General features: G+C 37.9%; 1 protein-coding gene across 2 annotated transcripts in view; it reads left to right on the top strand.

Moving 5' to 3' along the window:
- The first annotated feature begins 5 nt into the window (after positions 1 to 5).
- The window catches only part of ZNF106 (zinc finger protein 106), a 38,689-nt gene continuing 12,005 nt past the window's right edge, over positions 6 to 26,689 (top strand). Inside the window, exons 1-13 of one of the 2 annotated variants that reach the window (XM_056493960.1) lie at positions 6 to 176; positions 7,213 to 7,298; positions 8,551 to 8,612; positions 12,725 to 12,922; positions 15,094 to 17,154; positions 17,955 to 18,567; positions 19,466 to 19,535; positions 21,122 to 21,276; positions 21,377 to 21,437; positions 21,763 to 22,104; positions 24,693 to 25,479; positions 25,868 to 25,923; positions 26,422 to 26,567. In XM_056493960.1, coding sequence (XP_056349935.1) covers positions 7,245 to 7,298; positions 8,551 to 8,612; positions 12,725 to 12,922; positions 15,094 to 17,154; positions 17,955 to 18,567; positions 19,466 to 19,535; positions 21,122 to 21,276; positions 21,377 to 21,437; positions 21,763 to 22,104; positions 24,693 to 25,479; positions 25,868 to 25,923; positions 26,422 to 26,567 — 4,605 coding nt within the window. In that variant the 5' untranslated portion in view covers positions 6 to 176; positions 7,213 to 7,244. The remainder of the gene's footprint in view (positions 177 to 7,212; positions 7,299 to 8,550; positions 8,613 to 12,724; positions 12,923 to 15,093; positions 17,155 to 17,954; positions 18,568 to 19,465; positions 19,536 to 21,121; positions 21,277 to 21,376; positions 21,438 to 21,762; positions 22,105 to 24,692; positions 25,480 to 25,867; positions 25,924 to 26,421; positions 26,568 to 26,689) is intronic. The other variant, XM_056493962.1, reaches the window with a different exon arrangement.

Raw genomic sequence — 26,689 nt, 5'->3', positions numbered from 1 at the left:
GTCCCGCCCGCCCATTGGTGGGCCGTGCTGCGGCCCCGCCAAACCGCGCGGTCCTGCGGGCTGGGCCCGGTGCGGGCGCCGTGCGGCCGCCGGTCCCGGGGCGGTGGTGGCCGGGGCTCCTCGGTCCCACAGGGGAATGGGCTGCCGGGCCGCTGCCCTGGAGAGGGGTGCGATCCGTGAGTACCGGGGCTGTAGGGGGCAGTGGGCTTGGGGAGCGCTGTGGCGGCCGGGGGCGATGGGGAGTGGGTGGCCTATGGAGGGCAGCAGGGCGAGCCTGGCCTAGAGGGGCTGCAGCAGCGGGCATCTCGCCTTGGGGCGGGCATGCGCTTTGCTTTGCCTTGCCTTGCCTTGTGAGCATCCCCTAGTGCTGTAGTGGTCCCTGGATTTTGATGCTCTGCTGTTCTACAGCAGAGCAGAGCGGAGGACTCTGTCCCAGGTGTGTAGCTGCCCTGCTGCCTCTTCATACCTGCCAGAAATGTTTCCGGGGATGAAGCGTAAATGAGTACAGAGTTGCTGCCTTCCTAATAAGCAAATAGCTAAAAATGTGTTGAATTGAAAGCATGTATGAGTTTAATGATAAATATCTGGTAACTTAAAAGGAGTGGGACTGGCAGCCTGAAACAGGTGATAATAGTATGGTGAAATATGAGGTGTTTGGATTTAATCATTTATCATTGCACACAGAGTAGTTCAAATCCAAACTTACATTAAGAACTGTTCGGGGGTTCGTGTGAACGTCAACTCGTAAAAGTTTACGTAACATTGGATACAAGTGGCTTTGATGATTAAGGTTCATGCTTCAGTATTCTTGCTTGATGGAGGTTTGGTAACAATCTTCTCATGCAAGTAGAAAACTTTCCTTTTCACCTTCCCTCCTACATCTGATGAAGTGCAACTTTAAAGAACAGATAGGTTCTGAGGTGGTGTGACCTGAGAGAGAAGAGGACTGAGAATTTGTGGACTTTGTTTTCAACATGAGTTTCCGGGATTGCATTTCCTATATCTCTGCTGCTTATTGTTGTTCTTCAGTTATTTGCTGCTTCTTTCATTTAAATATCAATTGCTGCATTAAACTAATTGATTGTTTTGCTGGGCTGAGAGATCCTGGCCTAAAAAACCCTTCCAAACTCTTAAGCTTTCCAAAAATTTGATTAATAGCTTTTCTGAAGTTTAGAAGCTTATTCCCATTAACAGTGCAGTATTTGGGTTTACTGTTGTAGGCTCTAAGGCCTGTGCAATGTGTCTCTGTAACTTTTTACCTTGGAAAATAGGTTTTTTTTTATCCTGAAGTCTCTCCTGTTAAAAGCAACTGAATAATGTTTTGGCTTTTTTTTTTTTTAAAGTGCTTGCTTGACTTCAGCTGAACTGGCAGTATAAGGCGATTGCACTTGCACTAATGTTCCACTAATGAGTGATTTTTGTGTGTAAAGTTAGCTAAATAGGTGCTATACTCTGGCATTTTCAGTTTGGAACAAGACACGGGTTTTACCCAAATTATGCTTGTTTATTATTAGCTAAGTCTGTTTGGTCACTGTGACCAAACTTCAGGTAGCTTCTATACCCTATGTTCAAAAATGTCATGTATTTGAAGAGATGTCAGCTAAAGACATCTTCATTCCTGCAGGGCTGTGAATCCAGTACAGAGTAACAGCAGTCACTGTCCTCTAAATGTGTACCTAAATTGTGTACAGAGATACTGCCACTTGTACTAAAAAATAAATAATTCATAAGATATCCAGAATAAAATTTAAATTTGTTCAGAATCAAATTCAAATTGTTAAAGCTCTTTTTTAACATCTGGTAATCTTCTGTGAACTCTGCCACCAGATGGTGTCATAAGATTTGAGGTGTTACCTGAATCCAGCTGATTCTAGCAAAGTAAGAGGATACTATACCTTACTAGTAACTTCTTTGTTTTTATAAAACTGTGGTTTATATTTATAATGTGAGGTTTTTGGGTTTATTTCATCAAGTCCTAGACTATTTTACATTTTGATCCTATTGTGATAGAGCTGCTGGGGTTCAGCCCTGGGACAAAGTGCATTACAGAGATGTGATCATTTAGGCAGAGCCCTGTGTTTCTATTACATGGTCATTAATGACTAGTATCTAATGTTTGAGATCATTAACTTGAAATTTTTGGCATGAAAGCTTTTTATACTGAAGAGTGACTGGACTGCCTTGGTTTGAGTGCTTCAAATCACTCTCCAGTGATTCTTCATATTCTGTAATGCCACTATAAATAAGAGAAGCCCAATTACTTACTGAATGCTCTCCCTGCTTGTTCTCTTGTGTATGTACAGATCTCTCTTAGGGAGTCTTGAGTTATTTTGACAAGGCCAGGCACCTGTTTCTGTCTAACTGCAATAGATAGGGTGTCTGGAGTAATCTGTTTTGATGTGGCTTTTGAGTCCTTTTTCTTCACTTATTATCAGTGGAAGAGACGTCATATGCATACCTGTGAAGGATATGATGAGCTTAAATAGCCTAGGAAGGGGAAAAAATGATACAACTAAATGTTACAGAAATAAGTGTAAAAATAAGTGTTGGGTATTTCTGTCATTCTTAAAAGGGTCTGTATAGTGAAGACCCTTTATAAAGTGACTCAAGGTTGCCAGAATAAGCTGATGTGAATACTTACGTAAGTCACAGAAATATTTAAATTATTAGATTAAAGTATTTAAACAGAATATTTAATTAGGTTGTTTCCCCCACATCTTGTGGATCACTGTGTTGGTTCTTGGTAAGGCTTTGTCTCAGTCATTATCAATTATGTTTGAGGCTGTAATAGTAGTAGGGATACACAGACATCTCCCTTCTCCTATGGGTGCTAGTAGGGGTGTTAGCTGGAGTACTGTGTCTAGTTTTGAACGATTCTTTTAAAGTGCTTTGGGCAGTTTGGAAAGGGGAATAGCTATTTTAGTAAGCCCAGGAAGTGTGATGTTTGAGGAAAACATCTGAAGAAAACAAAACTTGCATATGCCTTAAACCAAATAGGGAGTGTGGGAGAAAACAGAAGCTTTCCAGGTATGTGGGTTTTAGGTGTTCTAAATGACAGCATACAGCAATAATGCTGAACAGCTCTCCATTTCAGTTTGGACAGAATATATTCCTGAATCTTCTAGTTGTGGAAAGATCTTGTGGATAAGACATTTCGTTTCAGTAGAGAGAAATTATCTTGATTTACAGCAAGGAAACTTACTTTGTATATTAGGAAATTATTAGCATTGCTTATGTATAGGAGTTGGAAAGATGAGATTTGGTTGTAGCTTAAAGTGTATATGTTCTTATGGTCTGTGCCCTGTCCTTATATTTACATTAAATAAAAACAGTAGTCAGTGAAAACTCTGTATTCCTGCCAGGTGTTCTGTGCCTGCACTAATCTAAGCTGTTTCTCTGTGGTGTCCTTGTCTTCAGCAGACTTTCCGTGTATATTGTAAAAATCCCAGCCATACTCATGGGATAATATTCAAACAGTCTGCTAGATGTTTTCTAGGCTAGTTAGTGAGGTAAATTTTATTGCTTTTAACAGAGCTTAAAGAACTTTGGTCTGTGAAATAACTCTTCTTTCCTGGCTTGATGTCAAAACAGTTGAGCACTTGTCTGCCCAATTAAAACATTTTCTGTGTAGTGGTGCTGATTCAGTGCTCAGGGGTCTAGACTACCCTTAGTTTATCACATGGATTAAATTCAATCTTGGAATGCAGGGAGAAATTTACCTTAAAAGTTTTGCTTCTGGTACAAGTATTTTAACTTCTGGAGTGTAATACAGTTTTCTCCTTTGGCCTGTACAAGTAAGAAACCAACTACAAAGTAGTTTGTACAGTGCCTGACAGAGTGCTGGAGGAGAATCATGCTGTTTGGCATGACTTAACTTTAGTAAGTCCTTAAGTTTTCATTTGTTGCCTGGATTAGGGTGCACAGGTCAATATCTCAGAAGGAAAGTTAGTGCCTCACACATGTGCCCAGAAGGAGGGCTAAGGTTATTAGTAGAAGTTGTGGTCTAGTAGGGGATGCATGGTGAATTCAGATGCTTCAGGGGCAATGAATCTTGGAAAGGAAGATAGTCTGTGAATGCTGGTGCTTTATTCCATGTGAATCCTGCTGAAGATGGTGAAATTGGAGCTTAGGGCTCTGTATTATTACTATTCTGCAGTTCAGCTGGTATGTGTGCAGTTGGTTACTGCAGGAGACAGGACAGTAAGGCACTAAGTAGTGACATCTCCACAAGGAGCTGAGCATGTGCTGAGCATGTTGCTGCAGGACATTCTGCACGGTGAATTTGTAGCCTCCTGTTCTTAAGTGTTGAGTTTCCACTGCTCTCTGTAGGGACATGCAGCATTTAGGCAGGCCTTTAGACAGGCCAGCACTGCTGATCTCTTTGAAGCCTCCTGAGGATTTCTAGGCAGCTGGAATGCCAGGCTGCACACCCCACTCCTTGGCACTTGTGGCTTTATATAGTCAGAGTGTTCAGCCACTAATCTGTAGCAGATTTAATCTTGACGTACATTTTTAATGTATGTTATCCGGTAAGATTGAATAACTATGGACAAATGGATGTTGTAGCAGGAAGTAGTCTAATGCCTAATTTTCTTTTTTAGACTATTTTTAGTTGTGAGGAAGGTTCTCCAAAATCTCTGTAGCAGACTTGCTTAGTTTAATGAAAACTGTGTGGTGTTTCCAAGCTCTGTACAAGTTCAGGCTATGGGCAGGTTGTGTTTACATGGCATAATTGTAAAGTACATCCCTTGCCTTTAAAACAAATTAATAAATCATCCATAGAACAGTTACATTCCCTCAAAATATTAAGTTGTTGTAATATCTCATTTGTTTCAAAGGCTTTACATTTTGCTCTTAAGATGTGTTCTTTTTATATGGTGGTGGGGTCTTTTTGGCAAATTCTTATCTTTGCTTGCAGTGTGCTCATTTTTGAAGTAGCTCATCTTCCTTCTCAAGTCTCTTAAAAAGTTATTTTCTGTGTTACACGGCAAGTTAATGATTTCAAAAGCAAAAGGTGTTAAAGCTGATAAAAGCTTGAAAGTTGTTAAAGCATGTGGAGGTTTTTAAGAATTTAAATGTGCCTCCATTTATCTAGAGAGAGCTCTGTTTCTGAAGTTTCTTCATGAACAATGGAAGTTTTGAGATTGAACAGACCAGTATATGATAAGATGAATGCAGTGACTACGTTTCAAAAGCTGTCTGATTCTTTTTGATTAAGAAATATCTTTGATATCTTATGTTATTCAAATTACTTCATGGAAGTTCTTTTACAGTAAAATTGAAGTACTTGATTAAAGTGAACCATGGGGTTTTATAGGTTTAGCAGCATTTGGGAGAAAACTAAAGATGATGGGAAGTGGTTTATATCTATGTAAGACAGTAAGTCAGGAGGTCATCTGGAAATAGAATGTGTGTCTGTATTCTCCCAGTCCCTGTAACATCTACCAAATCTCTTTATTTCTGAATCCATGCCTCCAAGGGCTTCTCTCTATAGAGTTGAAAGTTTCCCTTTTCATAGTGACAGCCAATAGCATTTGAATTCTATTAGTATTTTTAGTACTCTGGCATAAGTAATGCCCAGCTGATTGGGCAGCTTGCCGAAAACTCTTCCTGTAATCGTGTATCATTACTATATGTTTTAATTAGCCAAAACAGGTGTAATGTTAGCTCTGCTGGTGGAAGCTTTTTAATATTTCGTGCTAACTGGCCTGCTCTTCCTGATTTAAGTCCCATGCTGCCTTCAGCCCAGTGCAGAAGGGATTCTGTAAATACTTGGGTAATCTTGAGATCTTGGGCACATGTAGGGTATTACTCCACTAAATTACAAAGTAGTGCCAGTGAAGAATGTTGGGGGAGTACAAAATATTTTAATGTAAAAGGAAGTGTCTGAAATTGGTGCAAGGATTAGCAGCCTTGCTTTCCATGAGCACTTCCATATTAATTGCATTAAACCAGCTGTACTATGTTGGATAGGCATCTAAATATTTGTCACTTGTGTATGATCATTAATAATTCCTTTAGATCTGTTGCAGATGCACAGATCTGTGTATAAAGAGTATATTGATGATGTGCTGCTACATTCACCTAATAACTCACAACAGAATCAGGAATCTGCAATATCTTATTTTCTGTCTCTACTCATATTAGCTTAAATTTTCCTTAACTGCTGTCTCAGTTGAAATATGTTTAAAACTAAGTTATGGTCTTTATAAATGCTTTCAAAATAATTTGTTCCAAAAGATTGTATTTCTGTATCCTGACCTTCCATGATGGCAGGTGCTTTTGCATGCATGAACATCACTGACACTATATGAATTTATATGCAGGCTGGTGCAAAGTTTTGAATAACCTTAGATCTTTGTTGGGGATTATATGTCAAAATAAATAGCTGCTACTAATGATTCAAATATATCAGATGCCCATGTGATGAAGCTAAAAAATGCATATTTAAATACTTGTCAGATGTCTCAGGGAGATCAAGAATGGTGGCTAGGGAACACAAGGTGACTGAATCTCCTGCTGTGTTTTAAATGTGTTTTAATATGATGATGGGGATTTTTATTAGGGAGAAAACTCCTTTTCTGTTGTCTAATGGTGAAAATGCTATTGCAACTCTCAATTTCTTCCCCTTTGACCTGGACAGATGCTGGTACCTTATATGTAGATGGACATACAGATCTTTAGGGAAAGAGTAACTTGTCAAAAAGCTATGCTTTGGACTTAAAGGGTTGTGGTTTTACTTGCTGATTTTTGTTTATAGTTGGACAAAACAACTGAATATCAGACCTGCTTTAACTAGGTAATCTGGATTTGGTAAAAATCCTGTTCCTGCCTTTGCTCACAGCTTCTAGTCAGTACCAGATTTGGAGGTCTTGATGCCCCTGATAAAGAAGGTCAATGTTGACTAATTAGAATTAACTTTGTAGTTATGGAGGAGAGTTCTTGAAGAAGGCTCTTGCTGGTTAATTTTGATGCTATTAACTAAATTAGCTCTGAAGTTGCCTAATATAAGATAGCTAAACTTGAAAGGATTTGTATTTTTCTGTGCAAATACAAAAATGCCGAGTATTAAAAAAATTCTACTGTACACGAGAGGCATGTATTCTCTTAAGCTCAGCACTATAGTTTTCATGAATAGTAACTTTGCTTGCTTTATTTAATAAAATAAGTAACTGTGAATGTTGGTTATTTTACAATTGTTTTTATTTGCAGGTATGGGATAAGATATTTCCAGAGTCATAAGCATGGTTCAGCAACGAAAATGTGCATTATGTCACATTGTGTACAACTCAAAAAAGGTAAATAATTAATGCTTGACATGTATCAGTAGATATTAATATGAAATATGAATGAGAAATGCTTCCATTTTAAAATTCTGCAAAGTACAATTTCCTTTCACCCCTAAATCTATCTCAAATTAGAGAATATATTTGCTTTGAAGTATCTTTCTTGAAGTGAGCTGTACAGTATGCTTGATTTTGAATGTTAAAAACAGTGAGGTCTTTGAGGTTTATTATATTATTTGATAAAGATACTAAAGGGAAAAGCACTATTTGGCTGTAAATTGTGATATGGGAAGAATATGTAATACATGATTTTTTAGATTCCTTTGGGAAGTGTGTGTTTCCATGTGGAAGAACCAAATGGAATTGTGTAGCACAGCATGTGTTTTCATTAATGTGTCAGCTTGGTGTCCATTTTCTGTGTGCTGTGTATTTATGCAAAGTCTGCATTGAAACTGAGTGTTTCTTAATGGACCTTCATGTACTGTTTAGCCACATGGCATGTAGAGATGTGGCAAATGCCAGTGTTTTAATTCACACAACTCTTCAGGGTTTTCCCTTTGCAGATAGGATTTCAAGGGCTAAAGAGGATAGCGATTAGTATCTGGTCTTTGAAAACCTCCAAACACTTTGGGTCAAGCACCAAAAAGAAGTTAAGTCGTCTGGACTGCTTCCTTTTGCTGAGTGATCAACATTCTTTCTCTTCTGGCAGCTCCCTTTCAATAGTAAATAATTATAACAGTACTGCAGTTCATGGATCAGGGCTGCTGTAAACAGCAAGCTGACATGTATTGATCAGTTTCTAAAGTATCTAGCTGAATAAAATAGTATGTGATGATGAATTTACAGCTGTCTTATAATACAAATGCAGAGAAACTGCTCAGATTGCACAGGGAAACTGTTTTAGGCACTGTGGTACTGAAGAGTGGTATTAATGAGACTTTTAATTAAAATTATTCTCAACAGTAATTTGTCAAAAATCAGTCTAATAAACTTCGCTACATGCACTGTTATTTGACTTTCTCTTGGAATTCTGCTTCCATTGTGTTGAGTTTTAATGGCTCACGTGTGTTCTTCTTGGGAAAGGTAACATAACTTCCTGCAGGTGTGCCTGCTTGTACTTTCATTGTCACAGAAACAGGAATGGCAACTGCTACAGCCCTGCAGGAGTAGAGTACACCCTTGTGCAAGGCAGGAGAATTCTCAAAAATGAGCTTTTCAGACATGATACAGTGTTTTGTTTCCATCAATCATTTTTTTTCTGCAGGAGATGGAAGAACATATGAGAAGCATGCTTCACCACAGAGAACTGGAAAACCTGAAGGGAAGGTATGAGAACAATCTTGCATCCTTCTTCCTTGTGCCATTTTGTATTCACTTTCTGGAAGAGCTCCTGACCTATTTCCCATACAAGCCGAATTGCACAATTTATTTTTACGTTTCACTTTATTAGCATGCCTTGTTGTACAGCTGGCTATAAACATGTTCTCATGATGTCAGAAACTCAGGAGGCAAACAGTGATATGAAAGGTAGCTCACCTGCATTGCTTTGACATCAGTGAAATAAAATTACTTCATTCTTGACAGTTTCATACTTCTTTTTTTTTGCAAGCACTTGGTTTCTGCCTTTGTCAGAATTAGGAACAGTGGTATTTTTATTTTAAAATTTTTTTGGGTTTTTTAAGTTTTCAGTGATGTAAAAACAATTGTTGGTCTTTTGAAGCACTGTGAGAATGATACCTGCATGAGTGACTATCATTTGGCACCATGGTCCAGTTGCTTGATTAAGAGGCCTAACCATGCTGGATGGTGTTTTCTTTAAGATTTCCTTGTTGTATTTGAAACCTTTAGAAGGTTGAAAGGGGAGTTAAGGGATATTCAAATATCATTCTAATAGCAGGGAATTAGGTTGCAACCAGACTACACTTAAAAGTTATTTCAGGTGTATGGATTTTGAGATGGCCACAGACATTAGATACTGTCAAATACTTGAGTATTTGATCTACAAATTAATTTCTAATCATCTTGCAGCACAAACTTTAACAAATAACAAATCTGTTTAAAACACCTTCTAAAGGACTGAAGGTAATCCTCTTTCTATTTTTTGAGGTGTGAGGGATTCATTTTGTCAAGACATCTATCTTATACACAGGGAAAAAAGCCAGAATGCTCTCTGTGCTAGAAACTGACTTTTGGCTTCTGGTCGGCTAACTTGTGGAGCACTTCTGTTCTGGATTGTCTTCTTCTGACAATGATTCTGAAATTTCACTTATTTTGGCATCTTTTTTCTAGCCTTCTACATTTTATTTTTGTTTTTAGTTTAGTTATGGCTCTGGAAAGTAACATGAATTTCTAGAAGTTATATATTGTGTCTGCAGTGGCTTGCAAATTAATAGACAATTTTTGGTTTTGCATTTCCATAGGACTGATGTTCATCATCATTACATTTTTTATTACTAATGTAACTATCTGTCCTTATTACTCTTTCAGAAGAATGCATAGAAGATGCTTGTTCTCAGAATGATGATTTTAATTTGTCACTGTGGAATAGCAGCCTTGTTCTCTCTTTTGTGCCCCTTCTTCTTCCTCCCATTTAAATTTAATTAGAAGCTTTTTAGGAGTCCTTTACAGCAGCATACTTCAAAAAGAAAATGTGAAGCAAAAGCAACAGTCTCATGAGTGTGGCTGAATTGTGTAACATTGCGTAACATTAAAGTGTGTAGAGTATCAACATCTTGCTACCTTGAAATTTAGTATCCAACTGGAAGTCACTGTACAGACTTCCTATATGGAAGAGGTAAAGGAAATGCACACATTGATTCTTACTTTTTTTCCTTTTGAAGTTAGCTTAGCAATCTCAAGGGCTAGAATAATTTTCTGGAAACATTTTAAGACTCTTCTCCTTTTCTTGAAGTCTTACTCTTTGTGATGTATAAGCAGAATTGGATGCCAAGTACAAAGCAGTAGCATATTTGGGTTTTGTTTGTTTTTAGTTGAAAGTGAAATGGTGCTCTTGTTACAAGGGACATTGAATCTACATTCTGAAGTACGCACACAGTAAATAAAGCTCTTGGATGTTTTCATACTGAGAGTGCTTTTGTTGTGTTTACCTCAAACTTCTTTTGGCTGTCTTGTTGAACAACTAAGATTCTATGGTGCTCCTGTATGGTAGGGGAATGTATAGACATGATCAGTGTGTGTCATGGACTGTGCTTGATCTGGATGGCATTAATGGATATAGGAAAAGTATAGAACTGCAGGAAATGTAAATTCCCCTGAGTGTCTCTATCTGAACTCCTAGCCAGTTTATCTTCAGTTAAAGCAGTTGTTCATAAAGAAAAAAGTGTTAGTTTTTTTCTTTAGGCTCTTATAGATTATCGGCAGGTCAGGAAGTCTTGTCTTTTCAGACTGTCAGTGTGTGCAAGAACCACAGTTTTGTAATTAATAACTTGCAAGTTAGAAGTGGTAGAAACAAGTTCTTTGTCCTCATTCCTGTTGTTTACTCACTGGCTTTGTCCAAAGTAAATAAAACTTTGCATTTGCTAGTTAGTCTATAAATGAGGATGGTAAAAGTTTTATGAAATAATTGAAACATGGGTCTTATGAAGGATGTGGATTGTTCTTTAAAACCTAATTACTACCGCATTAGAACCACTGGCGTGTGTTTCTTGTTGAGAATCCTTATGATTGAAGTGGAATGTTATGTAAAAAGAGCATCTTTTTCAGTGAGAAGCCAACTTTCTATTTGCAGTTTGCCTTGTGTGATGATCTAAGTTAAAAATAAGTCTATGCACAGCTGTGCCATTTATGAGTGTGAAGAAGATTCTTCCAATGACATTAGTCAATAAAGTATACTGGTTTGGTTATCTTTATTGCATTAATAAGATAGCCCAAAGTACAATATATAGGATATAGGCTTTGAATATTTATTAGTGAGTGGAACATGTACAAAATTAAGTACACCTAGTTCTGGAAATTACAGTCTAAATTTGGAAGATACTGATGTAATAAGTGAAATTTATCTTAATATTTAATCTGAAATTAATTAGGCTGCAACATACAGAATAATTAAACATAAAAAAATTTGTTTTTTAATACTTAAGCTGTTTAAAATAAAGCCATCTCTAGATGGGTCTGTGTTGAATAAATATCTCAGCTATATTAATAGAGAAAACTACTGATACCGAGAATAAATAAAACATAGCTGATGACACTTGATTGACCACTCCAATAAAGATGTTGCCTTAATACCTTGAGTGAATATGCATCTTTTGATCTTTCTCTCATTTTATTTTTAACTGTTCACTGAAAAAAAAAAGAATTCATGTTTGTCTTTTTCCTTTATGAATCCCATTTTCTTGACACTAGTCATGAACTGTGTGTTGTGTTACAATGCTTCTGTTCTGTGACCTTGGTGTCAAGTGCTCCATGGGTACATAGAGATCTGCTTTTATGAATTCACTGGCAGAATTGAAAGCAGCATTGTGGAGGCAGTCAGTGAATCCCATCTTGGTCCTGCTGAGTTATTTGCAGTGGAATATGCTCCGATTAATTTTTTTCTGATATTTTTTTTTTTAATCTGGTGAACATATTTTCCTTGTTTAGGAAGTTAACAATGTACTTCTTTAAGTACATTGGAGTATTGAAAGAATTTGTTAGAAGAACAAGTGTTGTGGTTTTAGAAATCTGAATTTTTTAAAAAGAAAAAAGAAGTTAAAGTCTTGCAACCTTAATCCAGTAACATGAGTAAAGCCATTTGTCTGATACAGCTGTCAATTTTCTCCAGCTGAAATTATTTCTATATTTTTTAAGATAAGTCCTCTAAAGTAGAAAGCAGACCTCATGCACACTTGAACCAAATAAAGTACAGTGAACTGAAGACACCCTCCCATCATCACTGTGCTGTGGAGTCTTTGGATTCCAGGCAGCAGTCTCAGCTGTCCCAGTTTAGGTTATGTTGTATCAGGATTGGCTGTATCCATGTACTGCCTCCTCCCTTTTCTAAATTTCACTGGGGGAAGGCTCAAGCAAGGATTAAATGTAGAAGCTGTCACCAGGCTTCCCCAGTGCAGCTGGCAGCATGGATGGGCTTCAGAGCTCCTGCTAGCTCTGGAAGCCTTTCATTCTGCCTCCTCGCTCACTATGTTTCCTCTGAATAGATTTTGAGTACAACAATTCAAGAAGAATTCCTCCTCCCAGTTAACACAGCTTTATTACCAAGTCTTTTACCTCTTGATTGTTGGAAAAAAATCTTGTAAAAACTGACCATCAAAAAACTAAACCTTGAAAGAAAAAGCCAGAGAATCCAAATAACTTAAATATACTGAGCAAAACCTAGTTGCCTTGAACTCAAGCACATTCAGAGGAAACAAAGTAAGATCAGAGCTATCTGCCATGCCAGTTGGCAGAGTTGAAAGTCCACCCTCTGCCTCTCTTCCTAGGGATAGCAGCCATGAATGCCGGGTGTGCAGGGTGACGCTGGTGGGTTTGTCAGCATATGCCAAGCACATCTCCAGTCAGCTGCACAAAGACAACGTTGATGCCCATGACAGAAAACAGGAAGAGAAAGAAGAGGCAGAAGAAGAATACCTAGACAAAGAACTCATTCAACTAATCAAGCAAAAGAAGGAACGGAACCGGTGAGTTTTCCTTTTTCCACTTGGGTCATAGAATTGCTTTTAACACAGTGAGGATGCACTACTGAGGTTTAGGTGCTCAAGAAGTGTAAACTGCTTGTAGCCAGTGTTGTGAGAATAACCCAAGAGACCTGTGTGGATATCGTAGTTTCAACATGTAAGCATGACTCTGCTGAATGTTCTTGTCTTGTTCCTCTACTACTAGTACAGAAATAGAATAATTCTCCATTATGGGTAAAAACAGTCTTGTGTTGTGAGAACTCTAATGTTTTTATTTTAATATTTGATACCTTTTTAACTGAATGCTTAGTAGTGCTACTATTGTTTATGGAGGAGGTTATCTTGGAACTTGGCATTTAAGAAACTGCTGCTGAACATGTTTTTTTTATAAAATGAATTGGATTATTCTGTAAATGTCACACTGAAATCCCCTAATCCTTGAATGAAATTTCTTACCTGTTTTACCTTGCTGCTTACCATTAGCTAAACATAGTTCCAGTGGTTCACTATAAAATAGAAGGCTGTAGAAAGTAATAAATATTGCCTTTAATTTTACATGACAATCTGTACATGCGCATTGCTTATGTTATGTTCCAGTTTGGAATATATTATTTGATTAGATTCATGGCATAGTGATGGTACTAAAGGGGCATATGACTTTTAAAAGAAGCTGTTGTGTTCTCTGGCTAGAAATTTGAATTAGTGTTTCCAGATGTTGAAATCTGTGGAGATTATTAGGTTTTGACATCACTCTGTCATACTAGTATGTCCCTGCACTGTGCAATGGTAATGTTTTCATACTTGTTAATGCAGGTAGCAAAAACATCACTTTCCCTTTTTGTTTTATGGAAAAGCAGTAATGCTGTCAGTGCAGTGTTTTTCTGAGGCAGCTAAAGCCATAGAAAATCTCTACTGGGTGCTGGTTTGGAGAGAGGGAAAACCAGAAATGTATAAGGATTAAGTTACTGATTCAGCAAAATTGTTTCCATTAGATCATAATCTAATTGGCTTTTTTTTTTTCCCCATAATTAGCTTTTAGAATTTACTATATCACTTGACTTTTTTTTTTTAATTCTTGTCTTAGAACTCAGAATATTTTGCACACTAGACAGTTTTCCATTAGAGAGCAGTTATTAGTGAATCTTTTAGCAGAGCTGGAATGTATTAAAAACATAAAGGGTGATACAATAGGAATCTTCAGTTCACTCAAATCAATTGTTTTTGAGTAGTAGTGTGAAAGTTTACTGTCTTTCTTGTCCAGGGATCCAGAATGAATGTATTTCTGTGATCAGTTTCTGCAAAAAACTTTCAATAGAAGCTCTTAATTTGGTGGGATAAATATTCAGAATGTTTAGACTGCTGATCCCTGGGCATAGCTGTAGCTGTTAAGGTAGCGTTTGTCTTTAAATGTTCATGTGATAGTTTACCACATGTTTGTGATAAGTTGCCAAGCACAAGGGCTATCCAAAGGGCAGTTGATAGTGCTGCTGGGAGGCTCATACAGACTCAGCATTGCATGCTGTGGACTGTTCCAGTCTCTTGATTAAAAGAAGACAAATTATTTTTGTGTCTAGGTACATCTTCTGTGGATGTTTTACATTTTAATTTAACCTTTATATACAGAGCAATCATGTCAGTTGTTCCATCCAGTAAGGATAATAACAGTTTTTGCAGCCTGGCTTTCCTCTGTTTTGTATCAGTTCACTCTAGTTACACCATATAACACAAGCAGAATAGTCTTCAGAAAAAATATTATCTCATAACTGAGTTTTCTGTCTACTAAGATTAAATTATGAAGATTATGTAACGTAAAGAAGCTTTCTTTTTGTTAGTTTCTTATTAGTCCAATAATAAATATAAGGGAATATTATCTTTCAAGTTAGAAAGAAGTATTTGAGAATTAGTCTATTGAACTGTCCCTGCACCTCATCAGTTGTTCTTGTAAGAGAAATTTTGAAATTACCATGTTTAAGTAAAGATACAACATGTTTTGAAAGTCAAACATTACTGAAGCTTGAACAGCAAAGCTGCTAAAAAAGTGTCTGTTTCTTTTTATAATAAATAATTTTGAAAAATATTTTCTTCCCAGTGCAAATAAAATTCATGAAGCTTGCGGACTGTTGTATTTTAGTAGAATAGCATCAGAATTTAGGCTTTTCTTAATTCTTTTGTAGGCAAGCTGAACCAAGTTGTGCAAATCAAGAATTAGAATGTGATGACAGGAGATCACAGAGAAGAGCTGCTTACAAAGAAAGAGAAGCTTATGATCAGTCTTCGTGGCATCATCATAATGCGTCACAGAGGGACTGGAAGTGGGAAAAGGATGATTATGTTAGCCCTAGACAAGGCAAATTTTCACACTCTCAGAGGAACCTTAATATAAACAGACATTCAGGTGGTGCAAGGGGGCGCCCTGGGTGGCACCAGAATGTTTCAGGAAGCCCTTTAAAGCGACATAACTGTGGGAATTCTGGAAATGCTTGGCATCTGAGTGGGCGCGGAGGAGGAACATCAAATTGGCATCATGGTGCCAGGGAAAGAAATCCTACTTGGCACTCAGAAGAAACAGGTCATTTTTCTAGCTGGAATTCCAAGAGTTATGGAGGAAACTGGAAACCTCATGGTGCAAATGGCTGGAATTTTGGAAACTCAGGAGCTTCTCAAAGCTATCAGTCACAGCCAAATGTATACAGTAAGGAAAGGTATGCATGGCAGCGGCCAGAGAAAGGTGATGTTCTGCCATACAGAAATCAGAGAAAGAGGGATGACTGTCAGGATTTTACTAGTGATAAGTTCGCTGCTGAAGGGGTATTGGATTTTGGTACATTGAAACAACCAGAAGGCAAAACTTCAAGAGCCAGTGGGAAAAGTGTCAGTCCTTCCAGAGAAAAAATATATCGCTGGACTCCCTACCCATCCCAGAAAACTGCAGAGCAGCAACCACGGTCTGAAGATAATGTAGATAAAATGGATTCTGTTCTTACGCCTCTTACTGATTCATCAATGAAAGGAAAAACTCGTGAAGCCAATGATAGCCTTTCAAAACTTAAACATGAAACATCTTCCCCTTCTAATGGAACCTCAGATCACCTTGATTCTTGCAATGTTATGACAGACTCTTCCAGTGGTGAAAAGCCTGACAGAGATGATAGCAGAAGTAATAAGATGCCATCACTGAAATCCCCTCTTCTGAATATCACAGATATGAAGTTATCTTTGACAAAGCAAGACACAAACAGTCTCTTAAAAAATGTCAGGCTTCTGTTATCCTCAACTAGTGGTGAAGAGCAGAATCATTTGAATGCAGTGAACTTGGGAACAAACAGTTTCTCTTATTCATCAAAGCTGCATGGTGCTTGTGTTGGTAACTTACAAGACAACAAAGATCTACTTCCTAGCAAGCTTGGAGAGCCTATTAATGGCTTAAGTGAAGCAGAACAAAATCCCAAAGGTGTTCAGTCCAACAATTCCTTGCAAAACACTCCCTTAAGCTCCTGCAAAGATACAAGTGACCAGAATAGGGAAGAAACTGGGAAAGCATTGCCAAGGAAGGAGTTCAGACTAGATTCGTTAGAAGATGTGAGTGGTGATGATTTAATGGGAAGTGAAAAGTCAGAAGCAAGAGTTGAAAAATTGGATTCTTCAGTTGGTTCTTGTTTACCCTGTGACACTTCTGAAGGTAAAACTACCGCCTCTGAAAAGAAAGATGATGAAAAGCTGTCTGCTTCAAGTATTGCTTCTGCTCAGCTAAAAAATTTCACGTTTCGGATAGAACCCACAGTTTCTTCATCAAGCAGTCAGGACCGTTTGCATGTGGATTTGAAAGCCTCACAGGACGGGGAAGGGAATGAAGAGTGTGTCAAGTCACATGATCAGTTTGAAATAGAAGGTTTTGAAAATCCTTCAGATAATGAGCTTCAGAAAGGAGGAAGCCAGTCAGGAGGCCTTCTTTCAGATTTAAGCAAACTTGGCCTGCCTGCTTCTCTGCAAAGAGACCTGACACGGCATATCAGTCTGAAGAGCAAAGTCGGGACACATCTGCCAGAGCCCAATCTCAATAACGCACGTCGCATTCGGAACGTGAATTGCCTTCGGAGAAGTGAGACGGAGAAGGAGTCAGGGCTGAAACCTACCCTCAGGCAGATTCTTAGTGCTTCCCGGCGAAATGTTAACTGGGATCAGGTCATCCAGCAGGTAACCAAGAAGAAGCAGGAGCTTGGCAAAGGTTTACCAAGGTTGGTAGCTTTCAGATCTGACCATGCCTCTCAGGGCATGCTTGTTTTTTCCATATCTGAAATGAAATCCAAAATCCTAAAACTAAGAGTTCATAATGAAGCTTGCTATGCCATGATTTTTTGCAGTTTTTGAAAATGATGCCAATTTTTTGCAAATAATGCAGGGTTTTTATTGATTGATGCTATGAATGAATGTCTGTCCATAGATAAGTAAAAGTTGTCTGCTCAGAAAAGGTTCTAATCAGTTCATAATGGTTGCTTTTATATCTGAATATGGATGGTAACAATTTAGTTTCTTTTCAAGTTCTAGTAATGGAAGAATGCAATCAGGATGGGATCAATGCTGTGACAGTTGGCTATTTCCTCATTTATTTAGGACTACAAGAAATGCTTGCTGTGCTGCAAGCAGTGTAAATGCTCACTCTTCATTTGTTAATATTTTATTCTGATAAGCAGTTTGTTTTTGTATTTAAGGAAGCAGTTATATAATACTGCATTTTTGAAACTTTCTTTAAACCTGAATATTTGAAGTGTTTTGAATACAAGCCTTGCTTGGGAATATTTTATAATAACATGATTTCTGACTTGAAAATCATGCTGCCAGTTCTTAGCCACCAAGTCTGGTTATGTGATACACAGGAGATGTTCCGTTGCCATATGAGGTAGAAGGCACAGAATACCAGTGTAATGCTATTAAACCTACTGCTTAAAGCACTAATATACATTTGGGCAAGTGGGACGCTTTTCTCTCTGTGTAGCAGGCTTATAACTTGTTTATTTTTCTTTTTATCTTGTTAAAGGTTTGGTATAGAAATGGTGCCTCTTATTCAAAATGAGCAAGAACTCAGTGAAGAATCTGATCCATCTACTCTAGAAGGATTCCAGTGGGAAGGGATTTCCTTAGCAGTGTCTGCCTCAGCCAGAAAACGTAGCTTTTCTGAAAGCAGTGTCATAGCAGACAGAAATCCTTCTGCTTATAGCTTTTTCAGTGAACAAGCCAAAATTAAAGAAAATGGGCCAAGGCAAGTAATTGCAGCCAGCCACTCACATCATATAACATCTGGGTATGAGGCAAGCACTGACATTGAGGCTGATCAGAAAGAGGAGACACCACCTCTTGCTTTGTTACCTTTTATGTCTGAAAGAACTGAGACTAGCAGAAGTCACAGCCGACAGGCCACCTCTGAGATCACAGGCCTCACAGAACAAGACCAGGAGAGCCCAGAGAAGAAAACGCCTCTTCTTGAAAAACAAAATGTACTAGAGATCTCAGAAGAAAATCGTCCAGCTTCAAATGGTGCTTCACGTCTGGCAGTGTCTCATAACATTGATGCAGCTACGGACAGTAGCTGCACATCTGGTACTGAACAGAATGACAGCCAAGGAATTGGAAAGAAGCGAAGAGCAACTGGAGTAAGTGTGCAGTTCTGTCCAGCTTTGATGAAAAGGTTCTTTCTCTGTCAGTGGTCATTCAGCTTTGGAATGATCTGTGCAAGGAGAACTTTCCCCATCTGATAGTCTTGTACATTGATAACATCAAATTTAATTTCTTGTTTGATTTAATTTTCTTTAAATTTCTGCTTTCACAGTACAGGACTTTTGATAATTTTTTGTAATTAGTAGGAATGACAAATGCTTTTTTTTTCTTTTTTTTTTAATTTGCTACCTGGTACACTATGTTGGTAAGCAAGAGCTGTTAAAATATTTTTGTGGAAGTACTAGGTTTTTTAGCAAGAATCTTGGTGTTTCACAACACAATTTAAATGTAAGCTAGCCTGTAGAAGAAGTCTATTTTCCTTAGATGTTTCTGATTTTATGGTTAAGCAAGGAAATAAAAACAATTTTTAAAATTATATATCTAAAATTATGTCCTTAAGTATGAACTTGTTTCACAGTCCAGTCTTAGACTTACCAAAGGTTAAAAAAAGTCTTGTCGATCAATTTCACAAAATGGTTTTGCAGAAAGCAATAATTTTAATTCCTCACTGTTTAATCCTCTACACTTTCAGCTAAAACTGTAGAGCAGAAACTGATTCAAGTGCGATCTTAAACATCTGAGCAAGTGGAAGGATGTTGGCTAATTTAATATTTCTTCATGGTTGAGATGAAAACATAGCACTCCCTCTTTTTAAGGGAGGTTGTCCTCCTTCTTTTAAGAGCAGAGCAAATGATGAGTTATACAAGAGTTGCAAGCAAATTGTGGATTCTTCTCTATGCCTACAACTAATGATTGAAAAGATGCTGGATGTTCAACTTCTTGATTTAGGTGAAATTATTCTTGTTACATTTTAATAGATGATTTTACTTGCAGGAGGGATCTTCTCCTGAAATCCCTAGTCTAGAAAGAAAGAATAAAAGAAGAAAAATCAAAGGTAGAAAAGGTGAGTGAATATCATGCACGTGTGCATGTGGTGTAGAAGCTATAAACACCCAGTAGTATTTTGACATGGGTGAAGTAGTAGTTCCTTAGTGTTACTATGCTGTTTCTTGGGCTTTCACTGAAGTTTGCAATGTGGACTTCTCACAAATCTACAACACATTCTTCTCTGAAGACCTTTATCTTTATTTTTCGTAAGTTATTTCTAAGGGAAGGGTATGTGCATCCTTTGTGCCTGCAGTTCATATTCCTGATTGTACAAATGGGACCTTTGCTTTCACCCTGTACAGGGTAGTGAGGTTTGTTACTCTTAGGATGGAAGTTATTAAGGGAGAAGTCCTCATTTAACTTCCTTCTAATTTACCATGCTGCTTTCCCTTTCTAGTTCTGGTTGGTCTGACCAGAAAAATTGTATTCTGGTAATTTGGTCTCTGTTCTGTTTTTGACATCTCTGGCAATACTTTCTACTTTTTTAATGTCCTTAGTGGAAGTGAGTGTGGAATACTTCTCTCCTTCCTGCTCCTGACCAAAGAAAACTCTTATTCTGGCATTAGACAGATCTTTCTCAAACATGCCTAAAACATCCTCATCACCATGTCTCAAAATGAATCATCCAGCTATTGTGTTTTAGGCAGAATATTATTACTAAACCATTTCTAGGAGCTTTGGGCTCCAAGAGATGGCTTTCAGATGTTCCAATTATCTTTTTTCATTATTTATTTATATTAAGAGTTGTTTGTAATGTAGGGCAATAATATGACTCTTCTGTGGGAATGAATATTTCACTACTTGAAAAGGTGAGGAGTTTTACCAGCCTATATCTTCAATGACCATTGTCTGTTATAGAGACTAATGACACATTTTACTAAGTAAAATCTCTTTCCCATTACTTTTCTGTAAAATGATTGTTATTGTAGTAAATTTGCTAAAGAAAACTATAACCTGAATGCAATTAAGCAGTGCCCAAATGGAAATTTGTTTGGACAATCTCTGTGATGCCAAAAGTCTCTAGGAGGGCTAGGGGATCTTTTACTGAGTACAGTGCTCTCTTTCTCAAGAGATTGCAAACACCAGTCTCATGGTCCAAAATGATCTTGAGTACTAAACTGGGTTTTTAATAATTGGATTCTTTTTCTCTGAAAAAGCTTTTCCTTGGCCTTTGCATTCACAGAATAATTTAAATATTTTTTGGCTTAAAGTTGCCTTTGCCTTTTTGATTACATTAATGGCAGGTGTGTATTTGAACTTTTTATATACATGTACTTCAAGAAAAGATCTTTGTGGAAGAGAATTACTTCATTTATTTAAACTAAATCAGTGCTGGCAAAGCTGTAATAGAATTAATTACTGGAGTCAAGATTGAGATTCCTTAAAGGGGTGTACTTGACTTTGCCCTTCACCCATGTAGACATGGCAAGTCCTGTTCATAAATACTCCTTTTCAGCTTGTATAATTATCAATGCTTGAATGCTTGACCTGAGTTATGTGACTTTTTCCATTCTGAGGTGAATATTTATTGTGATATCACAAGTAATGTATCTTAATATATTGTTCAGTGCAGTGAGACTCTACCTTTTGTTTCCTTTTCAGAGCGTTCTCAGGTAGACCAGTTGTTGGCCATTTCTCTGAGGGAAGAAGAGTTAAGCAAGTCCCTGCAGAGTGTGGACAGCACCCTCTTGCAGGCAAGGGCTGCCCTGCAGGCTGCCTATGTTGAGGTTCAACGGTTCCTCATGTTAAAGCAACAGGTAACAGTGGGCTTTGGAAACTGTCTGAACTAGAGGTTAGCAGCATGAAGAACTGCCTGTTAAATCAGTGGGACTGATGTGAGCCACAACTGTTTTGCAGATAACTATGGAAATGAGTACACTGAGAAGTCAGAGAATCCAGATCTTACAGGGGCTACAAGGTACAGGATACCATAGAACTACAACAGTGGAATGCTTACTCTTGTAATCTTTGAACTCAGAATCTTTTAAAAACTGTATTTAACTTGAATCTGCTCATTTAAGCTACAGTAAAATTGTAGACTTTCAAAATGAGGCCTTTATTGTGAAGTGTGAGCTGTCAGTTTTGGTCGTTCCCTTTAGTGTCTTTTTTTTCAAATTTATCTCTTCCTTGACTCTGTCCACAAGAAATGAGCTCCTGGCATCACTAAATTTTATTGTAAAATATAAATATTTTTGTTGCATTATTTGTTTGTTTGTTTAATGTATCTCTTCTTTTGCCATTAGAAACATATGAACCTTCTGAACTCTCAGAGCAACTTTGCTGCAGTGCCGTAACTGAGAGACGAAACAGCAAATCTCAAATGGCAGCTGACTCAATTCCTTCAGGCTCTCTCCTGCCCCTTTTGGACACTCTGTCTTCCTCTGTACCTCCACGAGGAGCTTCTGTTCCCATAACCATGCCATCACCATTCCAGTCTTCTGGCAGTACACCTTCTGATACTCCTGACTCCTCAGTACAGGTTAAACGAGAACCTGTGTCTCCAAAAGGCACAGAACTAAATGTGAATTCTGTGCTCCAGAGCTCTCCATGTGCTCCACAAACAGAAGAGGTGGAACAGAACGAAGGTATTTTTGTAGTTTCACTTTAAGATAATTAGCTATAAGAAAATAAGGAAATTATTTTTTTCCCAAAAAGAATGTAAATTGTGTCTCAACCTGCCTGCAGTGTGTCATGCAGGGGTGAACTCTCATTAACTTGTGTAGAACTTCATACTTTTGCTTTGAAAACAGAACAAACATGAATTTGGCGGTTACATCCTCTTAGAATAATTTAGTTAACTAAAAAAACCCATAACTGACACAAACCAACAAACCTGAGAATCCTCTATGATTTTTGTCTTCTAGTCTGCATCATTTAATGAGCACTGGTAGCAAAAAGTCTGTCTACAAAGGAAAAAGATGTGCCTGAAAATATTTTTTAAAAAATTATGAACAGGTACATCCTGATTATTGTGTGTTTTTCTTGGGCTCTGCTGGATAAGCACAAAGAGTATGACTTGTAATATTAGAAGTAACAATCTACGTCTTCTACTAATTGGCTGTTAGGCACTGTTCACTCATGTGAGGGGCATAGGAGGGCTAGCATTGAAGATAGGGGTTTACTTTTATCTGGAGGAGAAACTGCTGAATTAATTGAACTGCTACTGGGAGACTTCCTGCCTCATCAAAGTGAGATCTTAATGATTACAGCTGAAATAGCCAATTCTTTATTTAGACAGTTCAAACTCCATAAAACTTGTGCACTGTAGTCTGTGGTCAAAGGATTAAATGCTATTGGTAGTTTCCTCTGCAAATTGCTACTGTGACTGAAGATAAAAACTGAAGATTAAAAGCTCATGCCATACTTTCTTAAGAGCCTTTGAAGTCAAACATGGTGACTCTAATGACAGTTGCCTGCCATAACAATGTCACTTACCCAGACATTTAACTTACATAATTTGAGAAAAACATTTGAAAGATTGATCCTTGTTAAAGATAACCGACACAACTTTTTCCCCTCCAACTGATGTACAAAATGCTATTGGCAAAAGTCATGTTCTACCTTTCTAAGTGGTTTTTTTTTTATCTCAAGCAAAAGATGAATGCTGGCTGAATTGCAGTTCAGACTTCTTTAATTAAAATAATTTGATTTTTTTATGGTTTTTAGTTTGCTTTAGCTGTAGAATTGCATATAATTAGTGGTTTTTGTGCCTTTTTTTAATCACCATTGCATTCCCTCTATTCCATTCTGTTAAAATACATTAATATAGTAAAATACATTAATTCTGGGTTTTGCTTCATCTCCTTTTGGAGGATTTGACAAGTAATGTGAAGCTCTAGGGATATTCACTAAAGTTAGCTTGGGGCAGGGGAACAATCAGCTTTTTTGTTTGCTTGCATTGTTAAGACTCAACTTTTAGGAAGCCACTACCTTTGCTTTCCTGTTTTTATTGGCATATGCTGTACTGTTGTGCCTAAACATCAGTGAAATTTTTATTTTTATTTGTATCAGTGTCATTTTTATTCTCAGTTTTCCAGCTCTAAGGGGAGGTTTAGTGATCACTAGCTGCAGTGGCATGAGGTGTCTTTCTTGCAGAATCTTGAAATTTCACAGCAGAGAAGTTGAGGAGGTTTCTGGATTTTTTTTTTATGAAGATGAACCTTCAGTGTATTGCTGCATTTGTTACTTAAATAATTACTTCAGAAAGCTCTTAATCACATTATTTTTCTGTTTCCTACAAACTTAATTTTGATGTATTAAAAGCAAGAATTTATGTTCATTTGTAAAGTTACCGTAGTTTTGGTACTGATGAACTTCTATATGTGCTACATTTAAAATGCTGTCAGCAAGTTCTAGTTTTATCTTGGAATTCCCCACCTGAGGAAGGTTCTCATTTTAGCTGTGTCGTAGTTGGATGCGTAATTCCAAATTTGTCCTGTGATGTTTAATGTGCTTTTGGCCAAGCATTAGTGTAATTTGCTGGCTTCTGAGAGGATGGAAGAGGGAAGTGTTTCAGATACTGCCAGCTTCCCATTTGTGTTGCGTGATCCTGACCCAGCAATGCAGTGAACTTGAAACATCCTGTTCTGGATTGTAGTTATTGCAAGTGTAACTGGGGAATTTTTAGGGTGTGGGTAACAGCTGTGAGATGCTGCCATTAATCTATCTCATCTGAGAGGTTGGATCATTTTGTTTATATCAATTCAGTCACAATTAAATGACCGGGAGAGTGTGTTGATCCCATTGCATGGTCCAGCACAGATGAACTAACTAAATAAAGCCTACCCTCATGGCTTCCAGTGCTGCTATTCCCAGGATAAAGGTACAGTGCTGCAGTGTGGGTTGTGCATAGCTACCCACCTTGAATTAGGTCCAAGTAACTTGGTAGAAATAATTTTTTATAATAGCTGTAATAATTCAGATGGGTTAAGCACAGGATTTTCAAACTGTCACTGAACAACTGAGTCGTACTTGGCATACATTAATTAATGTAATTTCTACAGCAGTCATGACAGCTGCTAAGGGAGCACACAGAGAGGGGTGGTAGCATCTTAAGTCGGAATATGTACTTCACATGCACAATTATGTGTAAACAGAAAATACAGGGAGGGACATTTTACATAAATAGTTACTGCTGTACAGATTGAATGTAATACTAGGTTGTTTTCTTTAGAAGAGACCAACCAGAGAACTTCAGTGTATCCAGTTATCACTGCAACCATATCCCTAGCAGGGCTGGCATCTTGTTTCCAGCAGACTAATCAAGATGTCCACAAGCCTTCTGCAGATATGGGACCATCTGGGCTTCCTGAGAACTCTTCTCCTCATTCAGGGTCTGTTTTCAGCAAGAGAGAAGCAAATGAAAATGATACTGCTGCTGAAAGATTTTTACTGGATCAGTGTAGCACTTCTCTTTCAAAGCATTCGCTCCTTCTGGAAATGCCAATGGATAAAACCCCCAAATTGTCAGCAGAACCATCTGAACAGCACTTGACAGTGGCTGCAGTCCCAGCAGAGAAAGGGAATAGAAGGAGGAGAAGGTTGAGGAAGAAGAAAACTCTGAGGGCAGCCCATGTGCCAGACAACAGTGATACAGAGCAGGATATGATTGACTTCAAGCCTGTCCGGAAAGTCAAGGGTGGAAAGGTTCCTAAAGCAGAAAAAGTTACTACATCTACTCCACCAAGAGAGGAGGGTGGAGTTACTGCTCAAGCAGCAAGAAACAAAGACGAGAATTATAGTGATACTTCTCTGGAACTAGTGGAAGTTTCAACACCTCAGTGCGAGGTGGTTGATGTTGGTTCATCAGAGTCAGGAGATGAGAAACCAGACAGTCCATCAAAGAGGGATCCATGCAACTCTGTGGATCAAGCAGTCCTAGAGGCATCTTGCTCTGGTTATGATGAAGTAAGCTCCACCAGTGAGATTGGCACAAATTATACGAATGATGGGAAAAGAAGGTGAGATTATTGTGGATTCTGAAGTTCTTTTACTCTGAAAAGTAAAATTATTATTATTATTATATAGTATTCATGAGAGGCCTCTCTTTTTCTTTTTTTCTTTCTTTTTTTTTCATTCAGAAAGTCTTATAGCAGTGACTTCAGGAGTGAAATAAAAAAGAAAATAAAAACTGACTTGGCTTTTTTGGTCAACAAGTGAATGTGTCTTGTTAACTGTTAATTTCTCTTAATACAAGAACAGGGCTTTTCAGTTTGATTTTGAGCTTACCTGTCACAGCATATTTTCTACTAAGTGCAGTGTCATATGTTTTGGAGTATTACCCCCATATTTTGTCTTAAAATGAACATGCAAAGTCCAATCTTACTACTGTTTCCTTTTGTCTTACAGTGTGGCTGAGACACAGTCTTTCACACCATCCCTGAAAGGATCAAAGAATTCCTCAGGTATATCTTTTATGCTTTCCTTCTGATGCTTTGTGTGTAATATCTTGCAGGACTTTGAGTTAAGTCTTTATCAGCCTGCTTCCATAGGGGAATTTTGCCTTGAAGATAAAAGCTTGCACTCAAAACTGAAGTGGGAAGTGACACATACTCACTTATGCCATCTTATATTGAATGCTTTGTGTCTTGACTCTTCCACATCCCCCTGCCCCTCCCACATGAATGCTATTGCTCCACAGTCTCTGTAGAGCTCTAGGACAAACAATAATACAATCTCTTTTTAATTTTAAAGATAGTTCTGGACTTAGTCATATGAAGGTCTTTTTAGCACTTTATATTGCCCTCTGTCACATTCACAGTCCTGCTGGAATCCACAATGAAATTTGACTTAAAGGTGCTGAGCCCATGAAGTAGTTCTGCTGGTTGGCAGTACAAACCACAGCAGTGTGTTTTCTTGACCATGTTCCCATAGTCGAAAGTACACATGTCTCTGTCCCACAGAAGTGTCTTCGGAGCCAGGTGAGGATGAAGAACCTACTGAGGGAGCCTTTGAGGGACACTTGGCTGCAGTGAATGCTATTCAGATTTTTGGGAATTTGTTGTATACCTGCTCAGCAGACAAAACAGTTTGTGCCTACAATCTCGTTGTAAGTAAGGTTGTGGGAGTGGTGTTACATTAATTCCAGTCACAAAGTTGTCTTGTAATGCCTTACTGTGTAGTAAAGGAAGCAGCTGATTTTTCAAGCCCCTAATTCATTTTATACTATTC

Source organism: Oenanthe melanoleuca, chromosome 5, assembly GCF_029582105.1.
Source record: "Oenanthe melanoleuca isolate GR-GAL-2019-014 chromosome 5, OMel1.0, whole genome shotgun sequence".
Lineage (NCBI taxonomy): Eukaryota > Metazoa > Chordata > Aves > Passeriformes > Muscicapidae > Oenanthe > Oenanthe melanoleuca.
Note: the sequence above shows the minus strand (reverse complement) of the source record. Positions and strands in the feature narration are given on the sequence as shown.